This window comes from Anabrus simplex, chromosome 3 (genome assembly GCF_040414725.1).
Source record: "Anabrus simplex isolate iqAnaSimp1 chromosome 3, ASM4041472v1, whole genome shotgun sequence".
Lineage (NCBI taxonomy): Eukaryota > Metazoa > Arthropoda > Insecta > Orthoptera > Tettigoniidae > Anabrus > Anabrus simplex.
Genome location: NC_090267.1, coordinates 134,747,698 through 134,774,995, shown reverse-complemented (window position 1 = coordinate 134,774,995; position 27,298 = coordinate 134,747,698). Strand labels below are relative to the sequence as shown.

At 36.4% G+C, this 27,298-nt stretch overlaps 1 protein-coding gene across 6 annotated transcripts in view; it reads right to left on the bottom strand.

Moving 5' to 3' along the window:
• Unc-115a (Uncoordinated 115a) overlaps positions 1-27,298 on the bottom strand; it is a 475,062-nt gene that overhangs the window by 78,558 nt on the left and 369,206 nt on the right. For 4 of the 6 annotated variants that reach the window (XM_068226596.1, XM_067142724.2, XM_067142727.2 and 1 more), the window contains one exon: positions 23,371-23,468. In XM_068226596.1, coding sequence (XP_068082697.1) covers positions 23,371-23,468 — 98 coding nt within the window. Of the gene's footprint in view, positions 1-20,673; positions 20,772-23,370; positions 23,469-27,298 lie in introns of all 6 variants that reach the window. The other 2 variants (XM_067142725.2, XM_067142729.2) reach the window with 1 other exon arrangement.

Genomic DNA, 27,298 nt, shown 5'->3' with positions numbered 1-27,298 from the left:
ATGATTGGCTCCTGAACATTGTGTAATATCGTGTGTAACATAAAGATAAGCATCCTGTGCAACCAGTGTACATGTGAAATACTGAAAGCATGAACGTATAAACGTAACTAGAAGTAGTTAAGAATGGCAGTTTCATTTATTATTAATAATTTCTTTGCGGAGCCAACGAAACACAAGAACATGGCAACTTGCGCTGTGTGTGACAAGGAGCTGGGCAAGAAGAAGTACAGTGTGGACTATTTGAAAAATGGGCTCACGGTAAATGTAGTGAAATGAACAATGGCAAGTGTTGTGGGGCAAGTACGAGTCAAAAGCAATGCTATTCTATTGAGGAAGTGGTAAAGTTGCTACTAGAGCTGCAAAGTGAAATAAGGGAACTCAAATCTGAGCAAATGAAGAGAGAGTGTGAGCTAGGGAAGTCTGTAGATCTCTGCCATGAAAAGACAGACAGCAACACTAAGTCTATTGCTGAGCAAGACGACCTTATTAGGAAAATTAGTGAACAGGTGGAAACAATCCGGGTCGAGAATTCTAATCTCAGAGCTCAGTTAAAAAGTCTCGGTACTCGATTAACAGAGTCTGAACAATATTCCCGCAGGAACACGCTTGAAATATTTGGTGTTCCAGAGAAAGCCAACGAAGATGTGCTGGAGACTCTAAAGGGCATAGGAAGAGCTCTGGACCTTCAAATAGAAGAAAATATGATTGATGCCTGTCACCGGTTACCTAGACTATCTGGCCAGTCTCACAGTGGGATCATCGTGAAGTTTGTTCGACGTTCCGACAAGGAGAACTTCATGCAGAGAAGGCGAGTTAAACACAACTTATCAACACGACACCTAGGACTTCCGGACGACAATATCATTTATGTGAACGAAAGCCTGGCGCCGGAGAAGAGGAAGCTGTTAGCACTCGCTCGCAGATTCAAGACGGAGCACAACTACAGGTATCTATGGGTACGAAGTGGAATCATACGACTAAGAAAGAGTGAAGGTTCAAAGATATGTGTAATTAATGAAACTGAAGACTTGAATAAGTTGAATTAGAAGTGCCAGCTATGACTTCTGTTATGTTTCATATCCTTTGTATTGTCTGTAGTATTAGGAAAGTGAGTATACTCCGAGTCAGGTATGTTCAAAAAGCAGCGGGCCTAATCTTCTTTACTTTCACTTTGCAAGGGCTTCTATTCATAGTTACCGGCATTTCTCCCTGCACCACTTGAAGAGTTCTCTCTAAGTAAGCCATTACACGTGTATTACCAAAACTGTAGAGGTCTAAGGACCAAGCTTGATTTATTTTATACAAACTTATTAGGTGAGAACTTCGATCTGTTGGCTTTGACGGAGAGCTGGCTAAATTCTTCTATTAGCAGTTATGAGCTCTTTGATTAGAGATATAACGTATTTCGATGTGATCGTAATAAAATATCTACAGGTAAAGAACTTGGCGGAGGTGTTGTACTGGCTGTCAGCAACAAATATAAGGCCTCACAGGTTGACATAGATGTTTCGGCTGAGCATGTATGTGTTAAACTTCTGAGGGAAAATCTTGATAGTATCTTTATTTGTGTGGTATACTTTCCGCCTAGTACTAAACTGGCTGCATATAATGAATTTTATGAAGGTATTGAAGCCAGTCCTATTTTAAATAGTAAACAGTTAGTAATATTAGGAGACTTTAATTTACCACAAATTATTGCAGAAAACGATATAACGCGTGCATCTGTACGCATGAATAATTTCTTACAATTCATGGGATTAAGAAATGTTAACGGCGTTGTTAATAACAATGGCAGAATGCTTGACCTAGTATTGTCGAATATCACTCACATTACTGTCGACAAAAACTTCCATCCTCTCGTACCAGAGGACAAACATCATCCGGCCTTAAACATTACTTTTTGTTACCAAAAAAAAAAAAAAAAAGGGAGAAAAATGTAATGATGCGGGAAATAAAATTGTATACAATTATAACAAGGCAGATTTTGAATTGTTATACAAAGGACTTTCACACATAGATTGGAGCTTTCTGGAAAATTACACTGATGTTAACCAGGCACTAGATATATTTTATTCTAAATTTTATTCTGTTTTAAATCTTTGTGTTCCGGCAACCATCAGGAGAAAGAAACAATACCCTTGTTGGTTTATGCAAGAGATAATAAGAAATATTAGGCGGAAAGCATACCATCACAGGAAAATGCGCGAAGGGCAGAAAAATCAGACTTCCCATTTCTTGAAATTCAAAGAATTGAGAAGAAGTGTTAAGAAAGATACAAGCATGGCGTATAAAGCCTATGTCGGGCAGGTAGAGCACGAAATAGGCATAGATACTAAGAACTTTTGGACATTCGTTACAAGTAAGCAAAGGAACCCCTATGTCAATGTAATGAAATACAATGGAAAAGAACTAATAAGCGACAGATCTGTTGCTGACAGTTTTGCAGGCTATTTCTCATCTGTATACTCAGAGAAACGGGCGCGGTATGATTTACCGAAATATGAGAATATGGAAATAGATCCATTGATGAATGTACTAAATGTTAATGAAATTAGTACTACCGAAATTCAAATCGCAATACGCAAGATGAAACCTAAAAAAGTTGCAGGCCCAGATCTAATCCCTCCGTATGTAATTAAAGGCTGTGGAGATATTTTATTACACCCTCTCTCAATTATTTTTAACATTTCGCTAAAAACTGGAACTTTTCCTACAAAGTGGAAGATAACGTGAGTTAGTCCGCTTCACAAATCCGGGGATAGGTCAGTAATTAAGAACTACAGACCTGTTGCAATTTCTTCCGCATTAGCAAAAGTCTACGAACAAACCCTATATCGACATGTATTCGAACATGTAGAAATTATCAGCGACACCCAACATGGTTTCAGATCGGGGAAATCGACAACGACAAATTTGTTGGAGTTCACTCATGAAGTGTCGGCAGCCGTGGATACAGGAGGCCAAGTGGATGTAGTTTTCACAGATTTTAGAAAAGCATTCGATAAAGTTGATCACGATGTACTTTTAAATAAATTAGCTTATTATGGACTCTCTTACAGCTTAATAAAATTATTTGCATCATATCTCTCTGATAGACAACAATTTGTGTCTTATAAAGGATTTGAATCTGTGTATTACAATACTCGATCTGGTGTCCCACAGGGCTTAAATCTTGGACCATTACTCTTCTTACTACTTATTAATGATCTTCCTAAATGCGTACAGTATTCAAACATATTGCTATTCGTAGGCAATGTAAAAATTTTCAAAACCATTCGTTCACAAGTGGACTGTAGATTTTTTCAGAAAAACCTCAATAGCATATCACATTGGAGCGTTATTAACAAGTTAGATTTTGACATTAACAAGTGTCATGTAATAGTATTTTCCAGGAATAAAAATAAAATTAGTCACTCGTATAATATTTTGAATACTAATCTGTCATCAGTGAATTTTATCAAGGATCTTGGCGTGCATTTTGATGCTAAATTGACGTTCTCTCTACACATAAACGAAGTAGTTGCAGATGCTTACATAATATTAGGATTTATTAAGAGATGCACACGTGACTTCACAAATCCCGAGGCAATAAAGCTATTATACAACTCCTTTGTAAGAAGTCGGCTAGAATATGCATCAACCCTTTGGAATCCCACCTTTAAACAATATGAAAACAAAGTTGAAATGGTGCAAAACAAATTTCTTAGATACCTTACATTCAAAATAACTAATAATTACCCTAAATTTGATTCATATGACGACTTAATGAAACAACTTGGCTATAAGTCCTTAGCAAAAAGACGAGTAATGGCAGTTCTTCTATTTGTCTACAAATTATGTAACAATCTTATTGGTAGCTCTAACCTGCTCTCTCTGTTCAACTTGTCTGTCCCTAATCCGTCTACAGGCCCGAAATATGTTACTTCCTACTGCTCTAGATCAAGAACCCAACAACATAGTAATTCACCAGTGTTAAACTCAATGAAAATATTTAATAAATATAGCAATGAGCATAGACTAGATATATTTACAACTACATACACATCCATAGTAAAACAATGGAAGATAGGAAAATTTAAAAGGGTCCACCTTTTCAATACAAAATTGTTATAGTTTATTACAACATATATTTACATTTGGAACTAGTTTCGACGCTGTTTGGCGTCATCTTCAGCCAAAATGTGGGAAATAGGCTAGCATGTAGACATTTATATTACACAAGGCGTTATATTAAACAATACACATCTTGCAAGGAGATAAAAACAGGGACAAATATAGAAACAAATGAATCGTTGAGAAAGCAAAAGTTATACATATTAAAAATAACCTTAACCACACATCTTGCAGTGCGAAAATATTTGCCTTGAATGATTCCTGAATACAAAACGCACGCGTACACACTTCTGAAGAGCCAGCAAGCAGGAAAAAGTAAGGTGAAACCTTAAGAGTTCTTCTGAGAAGAGTTCATCATTTTCTTTATGTTCGGACTAACTAATGAAGTCTCCCTTGAGTTCCTGATAAACATACACAACAGGAAAAACTCCTTCACTCTCAACAATAGCTATAAAGACCAACGGTAAATTGTATTTTAAATACTGTGCAGAGACGTGAAAGCATGATCTTGAACATGATATAACTTCTTCATTTAATCACCTTTGAAAGCCTCTCTCTATATTACGTAGCTTCATTAACACCACCCTTCTGTAGATGCACAAAATAATCTTGTAATCTTCACAGGTCTGGTATTCAGCTCGACGAGAATATAAAATTGGTATTAAGGAATTCGTTTTCTGAGAGTTTGGAGGTTGACTGTGCCAGTATTTGTGGTGTATTGTTGCAGCGTTACGTGTAGGGTGGGGGCAGGTTTCTATGATGTTTATTGCGGGACATAAGGCGGTAAAGCTATGGCGCGAGATGAAGAGGAGCAGGGCATGTTGGATAGTTTAGGTCTGGGGAACGGCCATTGTTGGATTAGGAGGGGAGAGGGAAGGAGCGGTAGGGGAGGAGGAGTGGAAGGAGGGGAAATATGGAGGGTGATGTGGTGAAAGTGTGTGGCGTGACAAAGTATTATGCATAATGTGAAAGACAGATCTGTTTTTCGGGATATTCATGTTTTTGAAAAATTCAATGAGAAAGTCGAATAGGATCTTTGGTTTCTCTGAGATATCATTTAAGTTTAGGTTGGGATTGAAATATTGGTCTAAATGAATATAGAGGTTTTCAGTGACGTCTAGGAAAGAACCTTTGTTTAGAATATCTAATACTTCAAGATCTTGATTTATTTCAGTAAAGTTGTGCTTAAATTCTTTTATATGTAGGCCGACCGCGGAAAAACGGTTGTGTTTTATGGCACTGACATGTTCTGCATATCTGATTTTAAAGCTGCGTCCTGTTTGCCCTAGGTAAGAACTTTTGCAGTCTTGGCAAGAAAACCTATATACACCTGATTTAGAAAAAGGACTACTTTTATTTATTGATGAAGAGTTGTGTAGGATCTCTGTGCTTCTATTGTTAGTACGAAAGGCTATTTTAACGTTGTGTTTTTTAAGAACGTTAGTGACGTTGTAAATTTCTTTATTGAAGGTAAATGTGGAAAACGTGGCAGTGCTAGTATTGTCTTTTATTAGGGTGGTTTTTGGGTGGTGTCTGAATTTATTGATTATTCTTTCAATAAAGGATTCATTATATCCATTAAATTTTGCTATAGAGCGAATGGTGTTCAATTCTTTATTTAAGTTTTTTCTTGACATCGGAATAGTAAAACAATGTAAACAAATAACTTAATTGTTTTCTGTTCTAAGTTAAAATCCCACTTTGCTGATTCCTATTGTTAGGCTCACAACTTTAGTTAATATTCTAGTTTCTAGTTATATCATCTACCTCATCATTATTATCTTCGATAACATCACTACCATCATGTATATTACAGTACTAATGCAGCTTTAAAGCGGTTTGTAAATCATTTTAATTGTCATCATCATCATCATTTCCCTTTACCCAGCTGTAGCCGGGTAGGGGCAAATATGGTTCCTCTCCACTTTCTTCAGTCTTTCCACCATTCCTCCTCCAACACTGTGTCCCAGTCCAGGTTTCTTTCTATAATGCTGCGTTGGATGGTATCCTTCCATCTCAATCGTGGTTGTCCACGGCCTCTCCTTCCTTGGATTTGCATTTCCATCACCTTTTTTGGCATTCTTTCGTCGCACATTCGCTTTATGTGCCCAAGCCATCTTAGTCGGCTCTTCTCTCCTGAATTTTCTCATTCCTTATTTTGTCTCTTCTACTCTTCTGTATCATACTCCTCAAGAACTTCATTTCGGATGCCTGTATTCGACTCTCATCCTTCTTTGTCACTGTCCAAGTTTCTGCTCCATTGCATTTGTTGATTGTATTTTATCTCAACTTTTAATTGTAACATTTTAAATACCTTGTTATAGAATGTGCATATGTAACTGAATATTTGTAATACTATGTTACTGAAGAAAAGTGAATTTTTTATTTCATTTGTGACTATTTTACAGGGACTTTCATAAGAGACATTATAAATTTAATTTAATATTTGTTTTTAACTAATGTAATAGTAAATGTATATGTGTTTCACATCATTAGGTTTGTACCTGTATAAACAAACAAACAAACAAACAAACAAACAAACAAACAAACAAACAAATAAATAAATAAATAAATAAATAAATAAATAAATAAATAAATAAATAAATAAATAAATAAATAAATAAATAAATAAATAAATAAATAAATAAATAAATAAATAAATAATAAGGATAGTAACAACAATGACAATACTACAGGGTAAAGCACCTGAAGGGGAAGTGTAGCACATCATTGACCTAACAAGAGTGAAAGGCGGGGGGGGGGGACGTAATGAGGATCAAAGGACTTGGATTCAAGCCAATGAAAGAGCAACGTTTTAACTTTTTTCTTTCTTTCAAATGCCTCGCGTTATATGCTGGAGTGGAGACAAGGCAGGACTTCATTAAGATAAGTATCAGATTTCAATTTCATAGGTGTTTGGATAGAAATAAACGTAACTATTTCCAAATATTGAGTGTGACTTGATAGAATCTGATCATATTCTTTTTAATGTCATTCTTTGTTTAATAGTGTGTATTTTTATTCCTTGTTCAATAGTGCGTGTGTTTTTAAAGGCGTGTTACAGTGTAATATTTACCTATATTGAACCTGTGTATTCAACAGACTGACAAGCTTTTAAGTTACATTTAACCGAGTTGACACTGGAAGGACATTATTTATCATTTTAAACATAGATTTCCATTGCATTGGTTGATTGTATTTTATCTCAAGTTTTATGTCTTTCTTCTTTATGTTATTTTAGCATGTCCTACGTAGCTTTTTAGACAAACCATTTATCAAATGGCAAACGTGTATTGAACAGGTGGACTTTATTTAATTAAATTCTTTTAGAATTTTATCTTAGACTGGAAAGTATGGCTGCTTCTTAATAAAAAATAGCTTAGCTAACAGCTCTGCATGTGAAGCACGGGAAATGTAATGGGGAGCTAGTACAGTGAAGGAAGGGATCGTAGCTTGCATATTATGTATGCATCATTCAGGTATTTTCCTAGCAGTAAAGTGAACAAACCACAGAAAACAACATCTAGACTCTACAACAGCCAAAAGTAGAACTAAAACCCATTTGTATTCTCATTTGTCCTCATATGCTGTCTCAAGTCTCATGACAGTACTGTATGTGTAACTGGATGACACAGCTCAGAACTTAACCTAGGCGACTAGCTAAGAAGCTTTTTTCTATTTTTATAGCTTCACCAACCTTTTCTCCTTAACTGGATCAGGCATGCATTTTACCAAGGCTTGGTCTCGGCTGTAGATTTAATAATATCATTTGTTTAACATCTCTTTAATTGCTATAAATTATAAGAGGTATTGAAGTGTTGGTATAGCTTGGAATTAACCTAGGAGTGCTCTGGCCATGAGGATGTAAATTTTAAGACTCAATCGATGCACAGCCTGGAAGATTGAAGTCCTGTGGTTGAGGAAAAGGTACACATATTCTTTCATAACCAATCTGTACTCCATATATTGTTAGTGTGAGGCAAAATTGTATCAGCAGTGTACTCAAGAGGTGTGGCGGGTTTGCTTAACTTGGCAGCAACGAGGCAACAGAGCACTGGCCTCAGTCCTCGAGCAGGTACTATCCTTGAACTGAACAGCATTCCAGCTTAGTGTGAAAGTTGTGCTTTTGAAATTAATATGTTAACAAATGAAATGAGCGTGTTTTTAGTGGAGTACATCCTCAGTGAAAGTTACAAGTTTTTGGGAAATATAAAACTTACATTTTGTAAACTTTTTCCAAATTTGGTATGTCCTAACTGTGATAGTGAGAGATTTAATTAATAAATTTCGTGAAACCAAATCTGTACATGATGCTCCGAGAAGCAGTATGCCGACAATTTTAACCAAGGCAAAAGTGGACTAAATTTCTGACGTAATGTTGAGGGGCCCCACTAAATTAATCTGGAAATTAACACAGGAGACAAATGTTCCTGTGCGGTCAACACATAGAGCCAGTCATACATAAGGAATTTAAACTGCATCCTTATAAATTTACAGCTGTCCATGAATTGAAGCAGATCATGAGAGAAGAGTTTCATACTGTCAACAAGGACTTGGAAGTTTCGGACAGATCTCTTTTGGTTATGAAGCATGGTTTAGACTTTTTGGATTTGTTAATAGCCAGAATATGCATATTTGTTCGTCAACTAATTCCCACGCACTGCCAGAAACTGTACTACATGCAGAAAAAATTGAAACAACAGCAAAGACGACATTTCTAGCATTTCTTGGAACAGTGATGAGCGATTCCACTCAATTTAATTTAATGAATAATCATTCCCATTGCCCTGTTTAGCAGGATCTGTTGCCAATGCAACCCACCTAGCTCCGGAGACAGTTTTGCTATGAACTGTATGAAATAATATATAGCCAGACTACGTACTGTGTGAAGTAATAAGACTTGCAAGAAGCTGGAGCTTTTGTTTGCAATTGATTTAATCCTTGTAGCATATACAGTAGAACAAAACAGAGCAAATTAGCCACATGGCAATAGCCTTACAAAAAGGTGAATTAAAAGTGAGCAAGAATGATAATTCTTGTTGTTTAAGGGAGGCCTAACATCTAGGTCATCGGTCCATAAGCAAGATTAGGACATAAGAGATGAACGGGAGTAACAAGAAAGGAGGGGTGAAAGACACTGTTCATGAAGCTGCATGTGTCATTCTTGGACCAACAAAGCTGAGACAACAATGGATCAATAACATTTAAGTGGCTTTGGAACAAAGATGTCAGGGATGTAATCTGCAAGGAGAAACAGTTATATCATGAGTTTCTTGATGAAAAATATTGTCTTGGTGTGTCAACATAACAGCTAGTAGGAAGGTGAAGAAGACTGTAACAGCAACAAAAGATGCTCAGTAAGAGAAATTCGACAAGAATGAAGGATAACGTGATCACTTCCAACTCCTCAAATCAAGGCATCAAAATATTTCCAACGTCTTTCTGGCATCAACGATGAAATGGGCACTTTGCAAGTAGACTGGAAGAAATTGAGATCACAGTGATGAAGCTACTTCGAAAAGATCTCAACTTAGAATTTCGCCCACCCACCTATCCTGAACAGCAGGGCCTTTGAAGGACCAACAAAACAAGATCATCCAAGTTAAGACTTCTTTGAAGCAAGAAACCAGGATAAGCCACTGGTCCAGATGTCTTCGCAGCTGAGCGGTGGCGCTCTTCAATACAGCAAGCCAGTTGACACAGTTGTTCAAATTACTGAAGAGGAATAAACATTGCCTGACTGGCTAAAGAATATTTCTAGACTCATCTTCAAAAAGAGAGTTCCTGCCAGGGTGTGTTAATTACCTTCAGAATCTGAGAAGTATTGCAGCACAACTGATGCAAGCCATGCTGTGCAATTTCTAGTTGAAAAACAAGAAGAAGCTGCTCAATTGTCCCTCTCTTGAACCTTGAGAAAGCATTTGATTACATCACATGATCGAATCTGGCTAGCTTCAACAACAGGGTGTTGCAGAATGCCTTGTTCTTATGTAGTACCATGAAGCTATGTGTAAGCTGCTGCAGTAGTATCCAATAACTTCAACGTTACAATTGACATCCATCAGGGCTCAACCCCATTACCATTTCCATTCTTTCTTGTGAAGGGCACTTAACTTACAATCATCTTTGTTTTTTAAAACTTTCATATATACATACATATCAAAATTGAGAAGAAAGAACAGTAGTCCACAACAAAAATTTCTCCTCCCTATTTCTCCAAAAATCGAAGGATTCAAATCACCTAAGAGTTTGATTATCTTTCTAGATGTAATAACTGGCACCAATTGTTCGAAAATGTTGTTCCCTGTTATGCAATCAATGAACTTTAAGAAGTATTAAGCTTATAAACTGTACTCCTTATGGAAACAATTATATAATTAATGAGAAAAACCCACTTGCTGAACACAGCTGCTGTACCCCTTATTCACAGTTCTTCGAGAGATTTTTCACACACATCTACAGCTATGATGTTATTGTGCACCTATTTTCACTACCCATGCCTCAATACAATTATTCACATGCTTTAGCATCAATATACAGTACTTGAACAAAACAACCAGTCCATCAACAAGATGTGCAGACTAATGTGGGAGTGCAGAAATGCAAAATGCAAGAGACGTTAAATAATTTATACTCACTGTATTGCATCTCCTGTAGGACAAAACTTGAGATATTTATCCAATTACTTCACATTTAATGTACTGTAATATCTGCATTGCTGCTGCTTTCTTTTAATCCCCCAATTCTTAAACGGACTCACACAATATACAGAAATTATAGTACTACTATTACCCTACAAATCTATGAACATACTTTTCTTGCCGAGTTTACAACAGAAAACTGATATTTGAAAAATAGTGTTATAGGAGGAGAGAATTTAGTCCAAACTGTAAGCACACAAGTTGTTCAAATACAACAGCTGTCATGCTTTGGGAGTGCTGGTTTCCACAAGTTTACCTCAATTATGTGGTTAATGCCATCAACCTTCCAATTCTATATAAGGTAACATTCTGGTTACTGTATTTTGTGCTGTTTACTATGGTACCTTATTAATATTTTCTTTGTATTAACTTCTCACCATTACAGATCCAAGAGTATGCCTTGTCAGTTCATGGTGAGTTTAGAAGGTAGAAAACACATACTACAGCATGTGCTTTATGCATGCTTCAATACAGAATCAACAATAATGATAAAACTCAAAAACAATAACTATATCCAAAATGCATTTAACATAAAAATGAACAGCAAATGATGATGATGATGATGATGATGATGATGATGATAATAATAATAATAATAAACTTAAAAACAACAAATGCTCATATGACAGAACCTGTATTTTCATTAATTCTATTGGATTGTCTGGAAAGTTCCGAGCACTTTCTTATGAGGAAAAGAAACACCTTTTATGCATGCCTTTAAGAATTTAAGTTAAAATTTCAAATGATATCCTAGGTGTTAAATAACAGGAGGTTTGAAACAAATTTAACTACTCAGAGAGTTCAATGGGGGTTAAGATCTGGAAGACAAAAAAAAAAGTATTCATTCCTTCCTCCCAAACGGTTTAACGTATGAAGACAAAATTCCAAATAGCAGTATATATTTTAAATAACAGGTGAGAAATAGGAAATATTTTTTTAACGTTCCACCCAAAAATGTTAAATGAAATAATTCATCCCTCCAAAACCGTTTGACGTACAGTACAAAGTTGTGATTTCAGAAGGGTCGTCTTTTATGTCCTAGGTGTAAAATATCGTATACTTCAAAATATTTCTCCCCTAAGGGGTTTAGATGGTGGCTGACTCTCAAAAACACAATGTCCATTCTTAGGAAACCGTTTCAGGCACGACTTCATTTTTTTTTTATGAAGGGTGGTCTTCTACTGTACATACTAGATTTTTTTCTATTTGCTTTACATCGCACCGACACAGATAGGTCTTTTAGCGATGATAGGATGGGAAAGGCCTAGGAAGTGGAAGGAAGCAACCGTGGGCTTAATTAAGGTTCACCCCCGCATTTGCCTGGTGTGAAAACGGGAAACCACGGAAAAACCATCTTAATGGCTGCCGACAGTGGGGCTCAAACCCACAATCTTCCGATTACTGGATACTGGCCGCACTTAAGCGACTGCAGCTATCGAGCTCGGTATATACTAAGATGATAATAAATATTTAAAAACATTCATCCCTTAAAAAAGTATTAATTCCCCAATTACTGTTCGATGTACAAAATAAAAATTCCACAGGTTGGTCGCTTTTACATCCTAGATATTAAATAAGATAAGGTTTTAAACATTCAAATTCTTCCGTATGGGGTTCAAATGAGTGTTAGATCAGAAAATAAATAATCATTGCCACAAAACAGTTTGACCTACGAACTGAGGATGTATTTTACAGGCTCAGCTGACAGTGGACTCTCCAAAATGTAAAACTTTGAATAATAACTTTCAGTTTAAAACTGTAGCAAAGCATGGGTGTCCTGCTAGTCAAATTATATTTTTTTCAAAGAATTCTGCACTCTACTCTAAACCAAATATAATTTGATTTGGATGCTGTAGTATCTAGTGAAATAGGTGGATGTGACAAGATCCCAGCTCATACTGTGCAGCTTCCTACAGGTGATCAAAGTCATGTGATGCTTCCTTTTGCCTTGATGGAATACAAATCTCCACTTACTAGTTCTGGTCTCTTCTGTTGAATGTTTTGGGGTAAATTCTCAAACGAGTTGCAGTTTACATCTGAACTAATAGACTTATGTAAAAGAATAGCTCAAAGGTAAGAATGCCTTTGAAATTCCACAGGCAAAAAAATAACCTCCTTGGCTGAATACTTCACTAACTACATCTGTTGTCACTGATTTGTCAATCCTTTTTCCCTCTAAACATTTCTCAATATTTCTGCTTGTCTGGAGTATGTCTATATATTTTTTTCTTTTTTAAACAAGTATCATCATCATCTCATTGTGCTGCCCATTACTGAATGTTGGCTATTGTAAGTTAGTCGACAGAAGCCTGGAATAGCTGTTTACTTTGTCATCCATCCTGAATCACTACGCAAGTTCTGCAATCAAGATCACTGTGGTCTCTCAGGACTTCTCTTCCCAACTATCTTCCCTTGTAAGAAGAGATGCAACATTGTAAAACTAGATTAAATGAATGAGTATATGAATGAACATCAAGATCAGTGTCATAACGAACTGGTGAACATTTTAGATTTTCGAAGCTACTCTTTCAAACATATTTTATTACCACAACACATCATTGTAATTCAGCATTAGTCATTTGTAATTAGTATAAATAATGTTTTAATATTATATGTTGTATTTATTAAGATGAAGGTTCTTCATCACCTGAAGATGATCTACAATTAGGGTCGAAACCAGTACTGTTATGTAAAAATATTTAAAGTATGTTATAAGAAATAAACGTATTAATTAGGTGGAAAGTTCCTATCTTCATATTTGCAATCACTAAGTGAGAAATGCACCTCACGGCTGTGCTACCGAATGAATTTATAAAGTTTTAATGTACTGTAGTTCTAAACAGTTTGCATGATTAAATATGTCTACTGTATTATTGCTAATCACTTTTTGGTACTCCAGACATTTAATGTTAGTGATACTCTAATACTTGCTAGCTATCCCTAAAATGCTTAAGTCATATTTTACCTTTTTTTAGGTCATATTTAGCTAGTTTTTACAGCATTTTTGCCTGCATATTTTGTACTTTAGGTCATAAACTTCCGAACCCTAATTATAACATCCAACTCCTACTGATTATGATCAAACTTGACTAAGAGTTATAGTCAATTGGTGCTTTGCAGTGGTTACAATATATCCTGTTTTTAAACATTCTGACTGTATAAGGAAGCTTTTATGTATGTTTTTTTTTTAACTTCTCTTTTTCACTATCATTTTAATGTTGTGCTAATACATGTAGGTTTTTAACTACACTGGAATAAGATCAGGTAGGTAGTGGTTGTGGCCTTGAATAAGGCACAGCCTTGGTATTTGTATGGTGTAAAATTTGGAAACCATGGAAAATATCTTCAAGGCTGCTGATGGTGGAGTGCGAGCCTAGCATCTATGTATGTGAAATAGTCAACACATACTCCGATAAATAGCACTCGGAACTTCACATCAACCCAAGAATTATGATAATATGCAATGCAAACAACAAAAAATATTTTTTCCTGAAGTGGACGATGTAATTTCTCTAATCCAAACTACTTTTCATGCACCAGCTTGCCTAGTTTCAATAAATAAAATAAAATATAAAATAATAAATTCACATATCAAACAATAAAACAGCTTTAAAAAAATATTAACACAAGTGTAACTTGTGAAGAGTAAGTTGTGGAGACACGCAATACGATACAAAGAAATTACATTCATTCATGCAATTATTTATGTCTAGATTTGGTATTTTCAGTCATAGATCAATTAATCACTACTTTTTATATGAATTATGAAATAATTATTTTGTCATATATTCAATATTCCCTTCTATTATAAGTATGCGGTTAACTCGTCACTCAAGACCAATGGCTAATTTCATTTTTAACCTTTCCTCTTTACTTTGTATCTCCTCTTTAATGTAATTTTCTTATGTCCATCTGTCACACCTATTCATCAATAAAGTCTGGTACAACTGCTGAGAATACAACTTCCCAACAATGCTCACTCCCAATTAAAATGCTGATGCACATAAGCAGGGCTGGGATTCTATATAAATACATATTTGCTTTTACATTAGCAACAGTGAAAATTGTGTCATATCTTTATGAATTACAATATTTGGAGTGATTTAAAACATATTTCTCCATATTTCCAGCTTCAGTACACGATTTTACATATTTGAGGAAATCTCACATATTTACGTAACTTAATGTTTTATTTTAAATACCTCACATATTTTATGGTTTCAAAGTTATTCTTCCCAGAAAATAATTAAAATGTATTTTATTACCATCAATAATTCAAAGCTGGATTCTGGTACAGTACTTCTATGAAATATGGAAAGTAAGTTGTGCTCTATGCACATTATTTTCTTTCTTATTGGTTTTGGCCTTGTCATTCAACCTGCTGTGACCCGTATAACAACAAAAAAACCTCTTGTTCTGTGAATTAACTTTCATTTAAATTCCTATTTTTGTAACTTTAATGTTTAAGCAATAGATCTTTAACTGGACTCTTTATGTAAGTATTACAATTTGATACAATATACACAGTACTGCCATAAGTTCTGTCAGTACTTTCAATGCATATACCTACTAAATAAAACTATACAAACCCATTAATATACGCATGTTCTGGAAAAAAAAAAAAAAAAAAAAAACCAAGGAATGAAAACACTTATTCGAAATGATCACCATGTGTGACAACACAGCGGCGAAGACACTGAGGCCACTCATCAATAGCTGCACGAATCGTGTCCAGTGGAATTTTCTCGAGAGCTGATGTGATTTTTTTTTAACATCTCAATATTGTGGTGCCATTTTTGACATACTATCGCCTCGAGCTTCTGCCATAGAGAATAATCCAATAGATTGAGGTCCGGATTTTCACTAGGCCAATCAGCAGCAGAGATGAACCGTGGGGCATTCTTTGCCAACCACTGCTGCGTCGTGTTTGCTTTGTGTGCAGAAGTACTTCCTGCTGAAAAATGCATGACTTCCCTTCAAACAGCTTTGAAGTAATATGTTGTATCACCTTTTCCAACACTGGCTGGTAGACAGCTGCAGACGTCTTTACTTCACCTTCGCAAAAATGCACCTCTGAAGCTCCGCGCCAGGAAACCGCCCACCATACCATGACAGAAGCAGGGTGATGCCCATGCTGCACACATGGAACTTTCTCTCTTGCCTACTTGGAGGGCCATGTGCACAAGTGATTGCTGTGCTTGTTAAACAACTCTTCCAAAGTGAATATTTTTTCATCATTGAACAGGATATCGTGATAACGGCTCTCCCCATACATCATTCACAAAGCCTGGGATCATAACCTGGCATATCTCCTTTAATTTTCCAGTAGTAAATGTCATGTGTATCTTGTTTGCACCAACACGTAAATCATCCTTCAAAATAAGTGACACAGTTCGTGGAGATATATTAATTTCATAAGGCAAAATTGTTTGTTTACAAAAAGGATAGTGTTGAACCCTTGCACGAATAGTATTCACAACTTCTTTTCTGCATACACATCTAGGACGGCCCGATCTGACATGATCAACAATTGCATCCGTTTGTTAACACCATGCTACTGTCCGAAACACAAATTGTTCATTGATACCGAGAGGTTTCAGCCAAGAAAAAATTTCCTTAGCTCACTTTCTGCAACAAAATAACGCCAATACAGTGATACGTCGGTTAATGGTGGAGTTGTGAAGGTGACCTTGTGGACAACGACATACAGCATTTCCATGCATCTTCATTCACAATTACCATACTACAGCATGTTTGGATTTTACTGACAGAACTTATCGCAGTACTGTGTCAATATTCTTCGTATTATTTTTTACCTATCTTATTTTTTAAAATTAATTAGTCCATTTGTCACTCCATATTTTGAAAACTTTTAGCCAATATGTATGTATATATGTAGCCATTTTTACTATGTATAACTGCTTATACAACTGCTACTTAATGGCATGGGGTGAATACATCATTTTTTAATTTAAAAAAGGAATAATTACATTTATCCTATATCCAGAAAATATGTAATGTAATTTAAAGTTCAATATATTAATATGGTTATATTTAGTTGGATTTTATAAAATTTACATAAATAAGAAGAAGAAAAAAAAGAGAATCACAATTAGCTAACTCAGGCAAAGCATATTTCTACTACCCTACACAACAACTAGTACAATTAGTATATTTGCAGAATACGTGACTCTCACATAATATTCAGAGACCATATCAAGTTCTAACATTCCAAATAAAAACAAAGATGCTGCAGATGAGTAGGAGGCATTAAAATACACAAACTGATAAACAATTCACACACACAGAACATGCTGAATGGGATACCCAACCAAGAAACAAACTGAATAGAATTTTTCTTTTGATTTTCACAGATACCCTAATATAGTTTGTTTACTAATGAACTCCTTTTTGTCTCTCAGTTCTCTTGAATATATCAGGGATTTTACTTATCTCATGTTTTCCATATCATAAATCCTTCGAGTATGAATTCACAGAGTATGTATGCAAACCCTCAACCTGCTGAAGTAAGAAAGCAAAATTAATCTTTTAGTAAGCTGAGAAATGAAAGCTCTAAACCACTGAGATCCTTTTCACCTTTAGTGTTTGTGCTGTGTTCCTAATCTTTTACCACCTGTATTCATCTTTATCTTATGCCTTGCCCCCTTTTCTTCATCTATCTAGCTTTCTTATCCTACACTTCCCACATCAGGGCTGAAGATCTATCGAGAAGGCCCCCCCTTGAGTGTTGATGTCTGCCCTCCTGATGAAACTGGGAAGTACAGTAGATAAAAACATTGCCGAGGGCTGAGAAGAAATGGATGTAGAAGAACTGGGATTGACGAGTCAAATGCCTATCTATATGGACAGCAGTATAAGTCGATGGGGAGATCGTCCTTGTCATTTCATGTATTAATATTTGTCCTTGTCTCCTTTTCTATCGTTCCCTCTTCGAACACTGCACTGTTGTATTTATCCTATTGTGTGTTCCTACCTAGCTACACATGACTTACAATATATACATGTTTGTCGCCTTTTTGTTATAAAAGTTCCCTATTAGGTGTATGATATATTTTGGTATTGAAAAAATGTTATGGTTGAAAGGGGAGGGGGGCAGCAAAAGGTAACAAATAGTATAAACAGACAATTCAATATGAATATAAAATTTATGAACATGACACTGTTTTTTGAAAATCAGGAGCTTAAGAGCTCAATGATGAAAATAATTATATTATTTCAGATCCCACTAACTATTTTTATGGTTTTCAGAGATACCAAGGTGATGGAATTTTGTCCTTCAGGAGTTCTTTTATGTGCTCATAAATCTAACAATATGAGGCTAGCTTATTAGAGCACCTCTAAATACCACTGGACTGATTGTGAGCCGGGATTGTACCTGCTTAATTGGGTTCAGGACGTCAGCCCTTTATCTCTGAATCACTCAGCTTTACGAACTGAGAAGAGACTAGATAATAAATGTTTTTTGTTCTTTTGTGCAAATTATGCGTTTGCCTCCATAACTTCTTTTCTCCCATTCCCTTTTTCAGTTGGATATTGGTGCCTGCATTTTGCTTTTGTTTAACAATTTCTTGAGAATGATTTTGTTACCAATGCCTCTTGAGAGGAAATTATGAAAAGATGGTTACTTTGTTGTTATTATTCTTGATATTGTGTTTTCAAATTCATTTTACAAACTTAGCATCTCTCTTCTATCTAATCCTATGGACTTCTGTTTGTCGAATCTCATAACCTGTCATTTGTGGACCCTGTGTTAGGTGGGTGTAACAGTAAAAATTTAGACCAAGGACTTCAAAAGATATACATCTGGAGTAGGAAAAAGAAAAAGGGGGAAAGAAAGTGCAATAATATAATTGTATGCACTAGAATTGACATAACTTTACGAGTGTGTTTTTTCCTGCCTCTTTGCAGTGTAAATTATAATGCAGGGTTGAAAGAAAAAAACCACAGAACCACAGCTGGGCAGGGCCTTGGGCTGCTGAGCGATCGCTGCTCAGCCGCAAGGTTTGAAGGTTACAATACGACGCCTGGTCAGTGTAATGAATTTTCTCGGCTATTATTCTTAGCTTTCTACATTGGGGCTGTTATCTCACTCTCAATGAGTCTTTCGTAGGCAGAGTAGAACTCGAACCAATCCTCAAATCCCCGTAAAAATCTCTGACCTGACTGGGAATTGAACCCAGGGTCTCCCAGTAAGAGGCAGGCTCGCTACCCCTAGGTCGTGGAGCCAGCAATACGGTTATCTAGTTTTTGTAATACTACTGACCCTTACAAACAGTGACATACAATAAGGAGAGTATGTAGTCATCCCTTCCAAGTTTTCTCCAAATGTAAGAGATCATGTTTGATTCAACACTTTCAAAAGTGAAGCTGTAGACTAATGTCGTATGAGTAGAGGGGAAATAATCATGATTTGGCACATAGCAGTCTATTAAATTAAAATGCTAATGATATTACCTTCAATTCAAGAGGACGCTTTATGATACAGCCAATGTAACAATGTATCTGAAAAATATATAAATGGGCTCTGGATGATGCATTAGATCCTTTGGCCATTATAAGGTTCCTAGCAGACCTATGAACCTTCTTCTAAAGCTTTCCCCCCCACACCTGTGGGGTCGCGCTTGCGAACTGTGTTGCACACACACGCACACACGCACGCATGTACGCACACACACACACGGACACGGATTTGGGCCCTGTTTTACAGTCGGATGCCCTTCCTGACACCAACACTATTGGGTGTTTCTGTGGTGGTTGGTAGTGTAGTGTGTTGTCTGAATATGAAGAGGGAAATGTTGGAACAAACACAAACACCCAGTCCCCAAGCCAGAAGAATTCATCAGACACTATCAAAATCCCCGACCTAGCCAGGAATCGAATCCGGGACCCTCTGAACCGAAGGCCTCAACACTGAGCATTCAAAAAAAAGATGACAAATGGAATTATAGGATACACTCCATGTGTTTAAATTTATCAACTGCTATCTGACGTGATAAAAAATTGAAAGCAATGAAGTAGACTGTGCATGGATAAAGACTTTAGCTAATAATGGTTTTGAGATTTGTCAGGAGAATTTTGTCAGGGTAGGTATTTCTACATAGAGTAGTAAATCAGTTGAAACAGGTCTCTCTAATTTAAGTACACACAACCTCAGGAAGGGAAGCTGAAAATTTGGAGGTTCTAAGAGTCTTATATTTTTAAAACTTGTAATGATAGAATAACACCCACAGTATCCCCTGCCTGTCATAAGAGGCAACTAAAGGGGCCCCAGGGGCTCTTAACTTGGAAGTGTGAGTTAGCGACCATGGGAAACTCAGCTGAGTCCTGACATTGCTTCCATTTACTTCTGAGAGGCTCCTCACTTTCATCTTCCTATCCAACCTCCCTTGGTCAGTTCTTGTTCTTTTCTGACCCCGAGTGTATCAGAGCATTTGAGGCCTAGGGGGTCTTTCATTTTCATGCCCTTTGTGGCCCTTGTGGCCCTTGTCTTCCTTTGGCAGATACCTTCATTTATTGATTCTGTCCATTTTCCCCCTCTGATCAGTGTTATATAGAGGATGGTTGCCTAGTTTTACTTCCTTTTTAAATAATAATCACCACCACCTGAACTAAATCAGAATCAGATTTTGCTACAAAATGAATGCAGAATAAGAGGTCTGAAGAACAGACAGACAAAAAAAATTTCCTTTTCTAGAAGTATATACCAACTTTCTACATGTAATTCTGATGTATATGTATATACCAATCACTTCAATAACTACTTGGTTGGGCATACAACAACAGGTAGGAAAAAAAAGAAAAACACAGAGTGAAATGCAGCTCCGACTTGTCCACTTACGCCGATGTTGGAGGCACTGCCACCAGTACTGCTGAAGGTGTGAGAACGTGGTGCAAGTCCATAGCCTGGCTTCGGGACGTGGCGCAGAGCACTTACAACTACAAATATACAAGGGAATAACACACACACCACTCTCAACACCACAACTCACAAAGCTGTAGACTGCCTTGCTGCCACCACAGCTTGCCACAAGGAAAACTCTACTACCACATAAGCAGTATGCCACAGACAATATAAATAAAAACTTTCAATAGCAAGAGATGTGTTTAGAGATTGTTATACTTTCAGGGAGAGCTATGTGGGTTAAACTACATTTTTCTTCCCTATGGACTGAATTCTTTCAAACTCAATCTTAGAACTTGAAAACTTGACACCATGGAGTAGATAGAAAATTAGTCAAAGTTAGAGGAAGTGTGTAAAGACAACACTGAAATCCCCTCAGGAGTGTATATCCATTCAACGTGACTGACATAGTACCACATAGATTAGATCTATGGAATGCTCACCTCCTAAATGACAAACTTACAGTCCTTAGTACTGGACCTGACAAATTATGTTCTGCAAAAAGGTTTGAAGATGCTGGGCTGAGCACTGTACAAATCAATGACAATAATCAACAGATCCAAAATTAAAAGGGTTTTTTATATATACAGTAGAACCTCGATAATTCGAAATCGGTTAATTCAAAATCCCGCCTAATTCGAAGAAGCTCTCGTTCCCGGAAACATGAGATACAGTTTTGCATGTTATTTCAATTGTTTAATTCGAAATACGGATAATTCGTAATTCGAAGTACAATGTCGGCCCCATTACCGAAATTCAGACTTTTAATTCGAAACTGCCTTTACATTTTAAAACAATAGTATGTTAGAGTAATTTCAACTCTAAATTTATCCGCTCCGCGTCATAATAGAACGCGCGTTCCGGAACGTGGAGGGGTAGCTTTCCGCACTTACTTCGGTGGGTCAACAGTGCGCTTCATGATTGCTAAGTTGAATGAAATCGGAATTCTTGTTTGTTCAACCTTTTAAGGAACGCCGTAATATCACGCAACATGCAGTGTGCGGGAAAACAGAATCCGCGAACACTGGCGATGCCGACAGTTGACGAAAAAACGTGGCAAATATAATAAATTCGTAGGCACCGAACAATATTGACATTGCCGGTGAAACTGCATTGCTTTATTTTAATGCGAACCCAAACGGTCTTATTGTTTTAAAGGAGAAATTGCCAGCCTGGAAACTGTACAGTGTGAGGGATGGGGGTCATAGTAGTGCGTTGCAATGCGCATGGAAGCGAGATACTTTATTCCCTCGTCATAGGAAACTTCGATAAGACACGATGTTTTAAGAGCGTCGGGCACTTTCCATGCCAGTACAAAGCATCTATAATAAAAATGCAAACAGTAAAGAAATCCAAAAAATAATTCATCTGCACAGGGGAACCGGCATAATTTATCCTCGTCTTTGAATCGTTTTTTTTTTCTTTCGTTGCGTGAGGTTATGTTAGTCAGTGATTTATCCAAGTGCATTATTTGAACATTGTAAATGCACCTTGTTGGATACATTTCGGAAATAGTTTTTTTACATGGCATCTGAAAGGTTTAAACTGTGAATCGAGGTGATTGCATGTATTAATGGATCTTAGAATACAGTACTTCGTTACGCGGCAAGTGTTTGCATTTCTGAAGTACGAGAGAAGTGCCATGGCGGGAAATCGTACAAGGATAGTCATACGAAAGTTCGATTTTAAGGGCATCGGGAACTTTCTGTGTAAATACAAGGCATCTAAAATGCTTACAGTACAGTAATCCAATTAATAAAGCACTTGCACATGGGTGCGAGCATAGATTTCTCCTCGTCTTTGAATCGTGCTTTTTTTTTCTTTCTTTCGTTGCGTGAGGTTATGTTTACCAGTGAGATATCCGAGTGTATTATTTGAATACTGTAAATGCACCTTCTTGGATACATTTTGGAAATAGTTCTTTTTTCATGGCATTTGAAAGGTATAAACTGTGAATCAAGGTTAAATGCATGCAGTAACGGGCCTTAGAATATTTTGTTACGCGGCAAGGGTTGGTACTTCTGAATTTCGAATTGGCGGTTAATTTGAAATCACGTAATTCGAAGTCCGATTTTTGAGTCCCAACGACTTCGAATTAACGAGGTTTTACTGTATATTCTAAACCAGAAGAGGCAAAACAGATCACATCTCTGAAGAAGGTAATGAATGGAGATTTATGGAGGTATAGCAAGCCAAAAATGAAAATATCAAAGCAGGATATTAGAGGATTGTTACGATATACGCTTCTGAAGGTTTATATATCAGAAATATGTGAGAATTACGGCTGAGATTCACTTTGAGAAAGTAAGACAAGATTTAAATTAAATAAAACAATGCAATTCACAAAAAAGTGGGGGTACTGTCTCGAACAACCTTATATTCTTACAGTGAACATACTCAACTTGCAGATTCAAATTAATGTTATGAAACCTTACTTGAGGTCATATAGAGACTACTTTAAAGAAAGGTTAAAGATAAAGCACAGATGGCATAAAAATGTTAACTTCTATCCATATAAACTGAAAATATGGAGCAAAGTTTTCCCAGTAGCAAGCATCAGTAATCTGCTGAAAGACAAAAACAAATTAGCAATATTTCTAACCACCACCTCTTGTGACACAGATCAGTACTCACAGCAAAACCTGCCGGTCCTCCATTGCGTCCAGAGGCAGGCAATGTTGAGGACTTCAGTCCATAGCCAGGTTTGGGAACCGACCGCAGAGATGAAACCACTACAGAGCAAAAAGACATATACATCAACAAGTGCCAATAGCAAGAAACCTTTGGAAAAAAATTGTGGCACTAGTTGTAAAAGGGAAGCTGCTGAGTCTTTTTAAATTGAAATGTTTGATGAAAATTCCATTTTACTCCCCATTCTTTCACAGTTATTGTAGCAAGTTGTAAGTTGCACTTACAAACAGATCAGTGCTGACTGACAATCTTTACTTGGGATAGCCGGAGATAATTTTTGAAAATGTATTTCTATATACTAGTAGCCAAAAAAGAAAGGTTCCTGAATTTTGGACAGATATAGTGACAAGTGCTGCTCATTACTACTACTACTACTACTACTACTACTACTACTACTACTACTACTACTACTACTACTACTACTACTAATTTAAGCCCACTGGGGAGCTCTTATGATTCTTTTTTAAGAGGTTCACTTTTATTCCCAATATCAGGCTTTTTGAACTTTGTTGACTTCCATTCTCATTGCTTTTAATCAGCATGATCTTCTTGGTAAACATCTTGTTGCCCATTCGTAAAAAGTGTCCATAAAACTCCAGCCACCTATTTGAATGCCGGTTTTGGCCATTTCCAACTGTCAGTGTAGTTCTGAGTATTTTTATAATAACATACTTGATAACTTTTAGAAATCAAATAGAGGAAGATTTTTTAATTCTTGGATTTCATCGAGTATATTGCACCACGGTCTCGATGAGAAAAAGGACAACATAAAAGGCATCCATACTAAGAAAAAAATTGGTTACAAGAAAATGTAACAAACACGGAACACAATGCATAAATTTTCTTTATTTGTAACATGAAAATACAAAATTCAATTTTATAGGTATCTCTGAGCACATTAAGATAACGTGTATTATGTTTTGTGGCCATAATGTAAAGAGAAAATACCAGAAACTGTCACCGACACTACTCTCTGAAATATATTCAATTCATTAAAATTATGAGCTAAGAATGAAGACAAATGCACTGAAATACGCGAAACTACCACATACAAAACAGATCAATATGTCTCATACATTATTAACACGTGACATCGACTGGGGAAAAAGCACAGATAAAAAAAACCCCACACACCACACCCCTCAATCTTTCATCCTGATTAACGGAGTTGCTAACGCGTACTAGCCTCTCTCGCTTGTAGGATGATTGCCGTCCCAAATTCCCAGCTGTAAAACACACACGATGCTGTAGTGAGTACATGACTCAACAAATAAAGCATCAAATAAGTATTCTTGAAAATGAGGTTGAATAAATTACACAAGCACACAATAATTTATCCTAGGGGAAGAGTATTGACCGTACTGGAGGTTATATTGCTCAAAAATAGGAAGAAGTAAAAATAAATCAGAAAATCTTAAGACAAGTTAAAAAATGGAAACTTTCCTGGTAAATCGGAAGGGTTGGCAGGTATGTAATAATAACAACAACAACAACAACAACGTCATTGGTTTTACATTCCACTAATTACTTTTGACGGTTCCTGGAGATGCCAAGGTGCTGGAATTTTGTCCAGCAGTTCTTTTACTTGCCAGTAAATCTGCTGACAAGGGCCTGACATATTTGCGCACCTTCAAATACCGTTGGACTTGGCCAGGATCGAACCTGCCAACTTAGCCTAGCCAGCACATTAGTCGCCTAAGCCAATCAGCTCATCAGTTGCAATTTTAAATTCATAAACATTATCAGTTGCCCAATAACATTTGCCAATGCAAGACGCTGAAAACTACTAAGAAGATGAATATCAGAAGGATATACATGGTAATGAATAGTTTAATGATATCAATCCATAATCATTATTATGCATTATCTTCTGCTCACGTTTATAACATCAAAATACTGCTGGATTTCTGAACACACTACTGATTTATGCAGAAATTACAGTACAGCACCACTAATTTAAGGTTCTGCCTAACTCAAGGCATACTTACAAAAAATTAACTTTTATGAAATACAGTAAAATCTCATTTATATATTTCTCACAAGTGAGTATACTAGTTTCAAAAGGAGCAATATCTGAATGTGTTTGGTTTCAAAAGAGTCAGGAATGGCATTTGAAAAACACACTTGGTATCAAATAGAGCATCTCCAGTTTCAGATGTATACAAATAAGAATCAAACAGAGCATTCTCCAAAGCAGCCAATGAGATTCACGATAGTGAAGTTATATGACTGTTTACTATAAAGTCTTGGGTTGTGTTTGGCGGTGTCCGATGTGTTGCACCGATTATTATATAAATTTTGTTGGAGCAGACCATATTATCAGACGTTTCTGCATTTCTGAATGCACTTCACAGTAGATTTCCCCCAATCAACTGGTAGTTTAGGTGTGCTGTGCATAGCAGAGCTATTATATCTCAAGAAATTCCACCGATTTTTCCATCCAAAGCTAGGAAAGAATATTTAATTGTTTAGACCTATTGAAATTAAAATCAGGTTTATTAAAACAAAACATAGATAAGACAACATGGAAATGTAATTATAGTTGCATCAGGATGTGAACCAGCCTTTAGATATCCAATTAAATATCAAGCAGTTTCATTGCTTGTCCGCTGTACTTCATTGTATGTTGATATAATAATTTTAAAAAAAAATTTAAAAAAAAACGGTGTTATTCCCACTATCATTCAGGAATACTTCATAGGAACTGTCCACTGCTCCAACATACAAAGAGAAGTATATACTGTAACTCTTTCAGATGTGATACTCTCTCCATGATTGATATATAGGATATCAAAAGGCAATCTACCCTAACAAGAATATACAGTAAAACCTCATTAATTCGAAGTTGCTGGGACGCAAAAATCGGACTTCGAATTACGTGATTTTGAACTAACTGCCAACTTCTAATTCAGAAATGCCAGCCCTTACCGCATCACAAAATATTCTAAGACCCATTACTGAATGCAGTTTACCTTGATTCACAGTTTAAACCTTTCAAATGCCATGGCAATAATCTATTTCCAAAATGTATCCAACAAGGTGCATTTAGAGTATTCAAGTAATGCACTTGGATAACTTACTGACAAACATAACCTCACACAACAAAAGGAATAGAAAAGCATGATTCAAACATGAGGATAAATCTACACTGGCTCCCCTGTGCACGTGCTGTATTCAATGGACTACTGTACTGTATGCATTTTAAATGCCCTGTAATTGCACGGAAAGTACCTGATGTCCTTAGAACATTGTGGCTAATCAAACTTTCCTGTGATGAGGGAAGAAAGTCTCTCGCTTCCGTTTGCACTAAAACATTCTTCGAATTCCCACCACGGCATTTTTCTTCCAGCCCTTGCTGCGTCACAAAGTATTCTAAGACCCATTAATGCATGCAATCGCTTTGATTCACAGTTTAAACCTTTCAAGTGCCATGGAGAAAACTATTTCCGAAATGTATCCAACGAAGTGCACTAACATTAGTCCTATTCAAATCTATGCACTTGGATAAACCACAAGCAAACATAACCTCATGCAACAAAAAAAAAATCCTCATGATTCAAAGACGAAGCCAAATCTCCTGTGCAAATTCCTTTTTTTTTTTTTTTTTTTTTTTTAACTGTTTGCAATTTTTAGATGCCTTGTACTTGCACAGAAAGTGCCCGACACCTTTAAAACATTGTGGCTTATCGAACTTTCCTATGACAAGCGTAGGAAGTCTCTCACTTCCTTGTGCATTACAAGTTTCAACACAGTACAATAATCCCCACCCTTGTAAGATTTCCCGGCTGGCCCTTCTCTCATTTAAAACCTTAAGTCCGTTTGGGCTCGGCATTAAAAAAGTGATGCAGTTTCACTGACAATGACAATATTG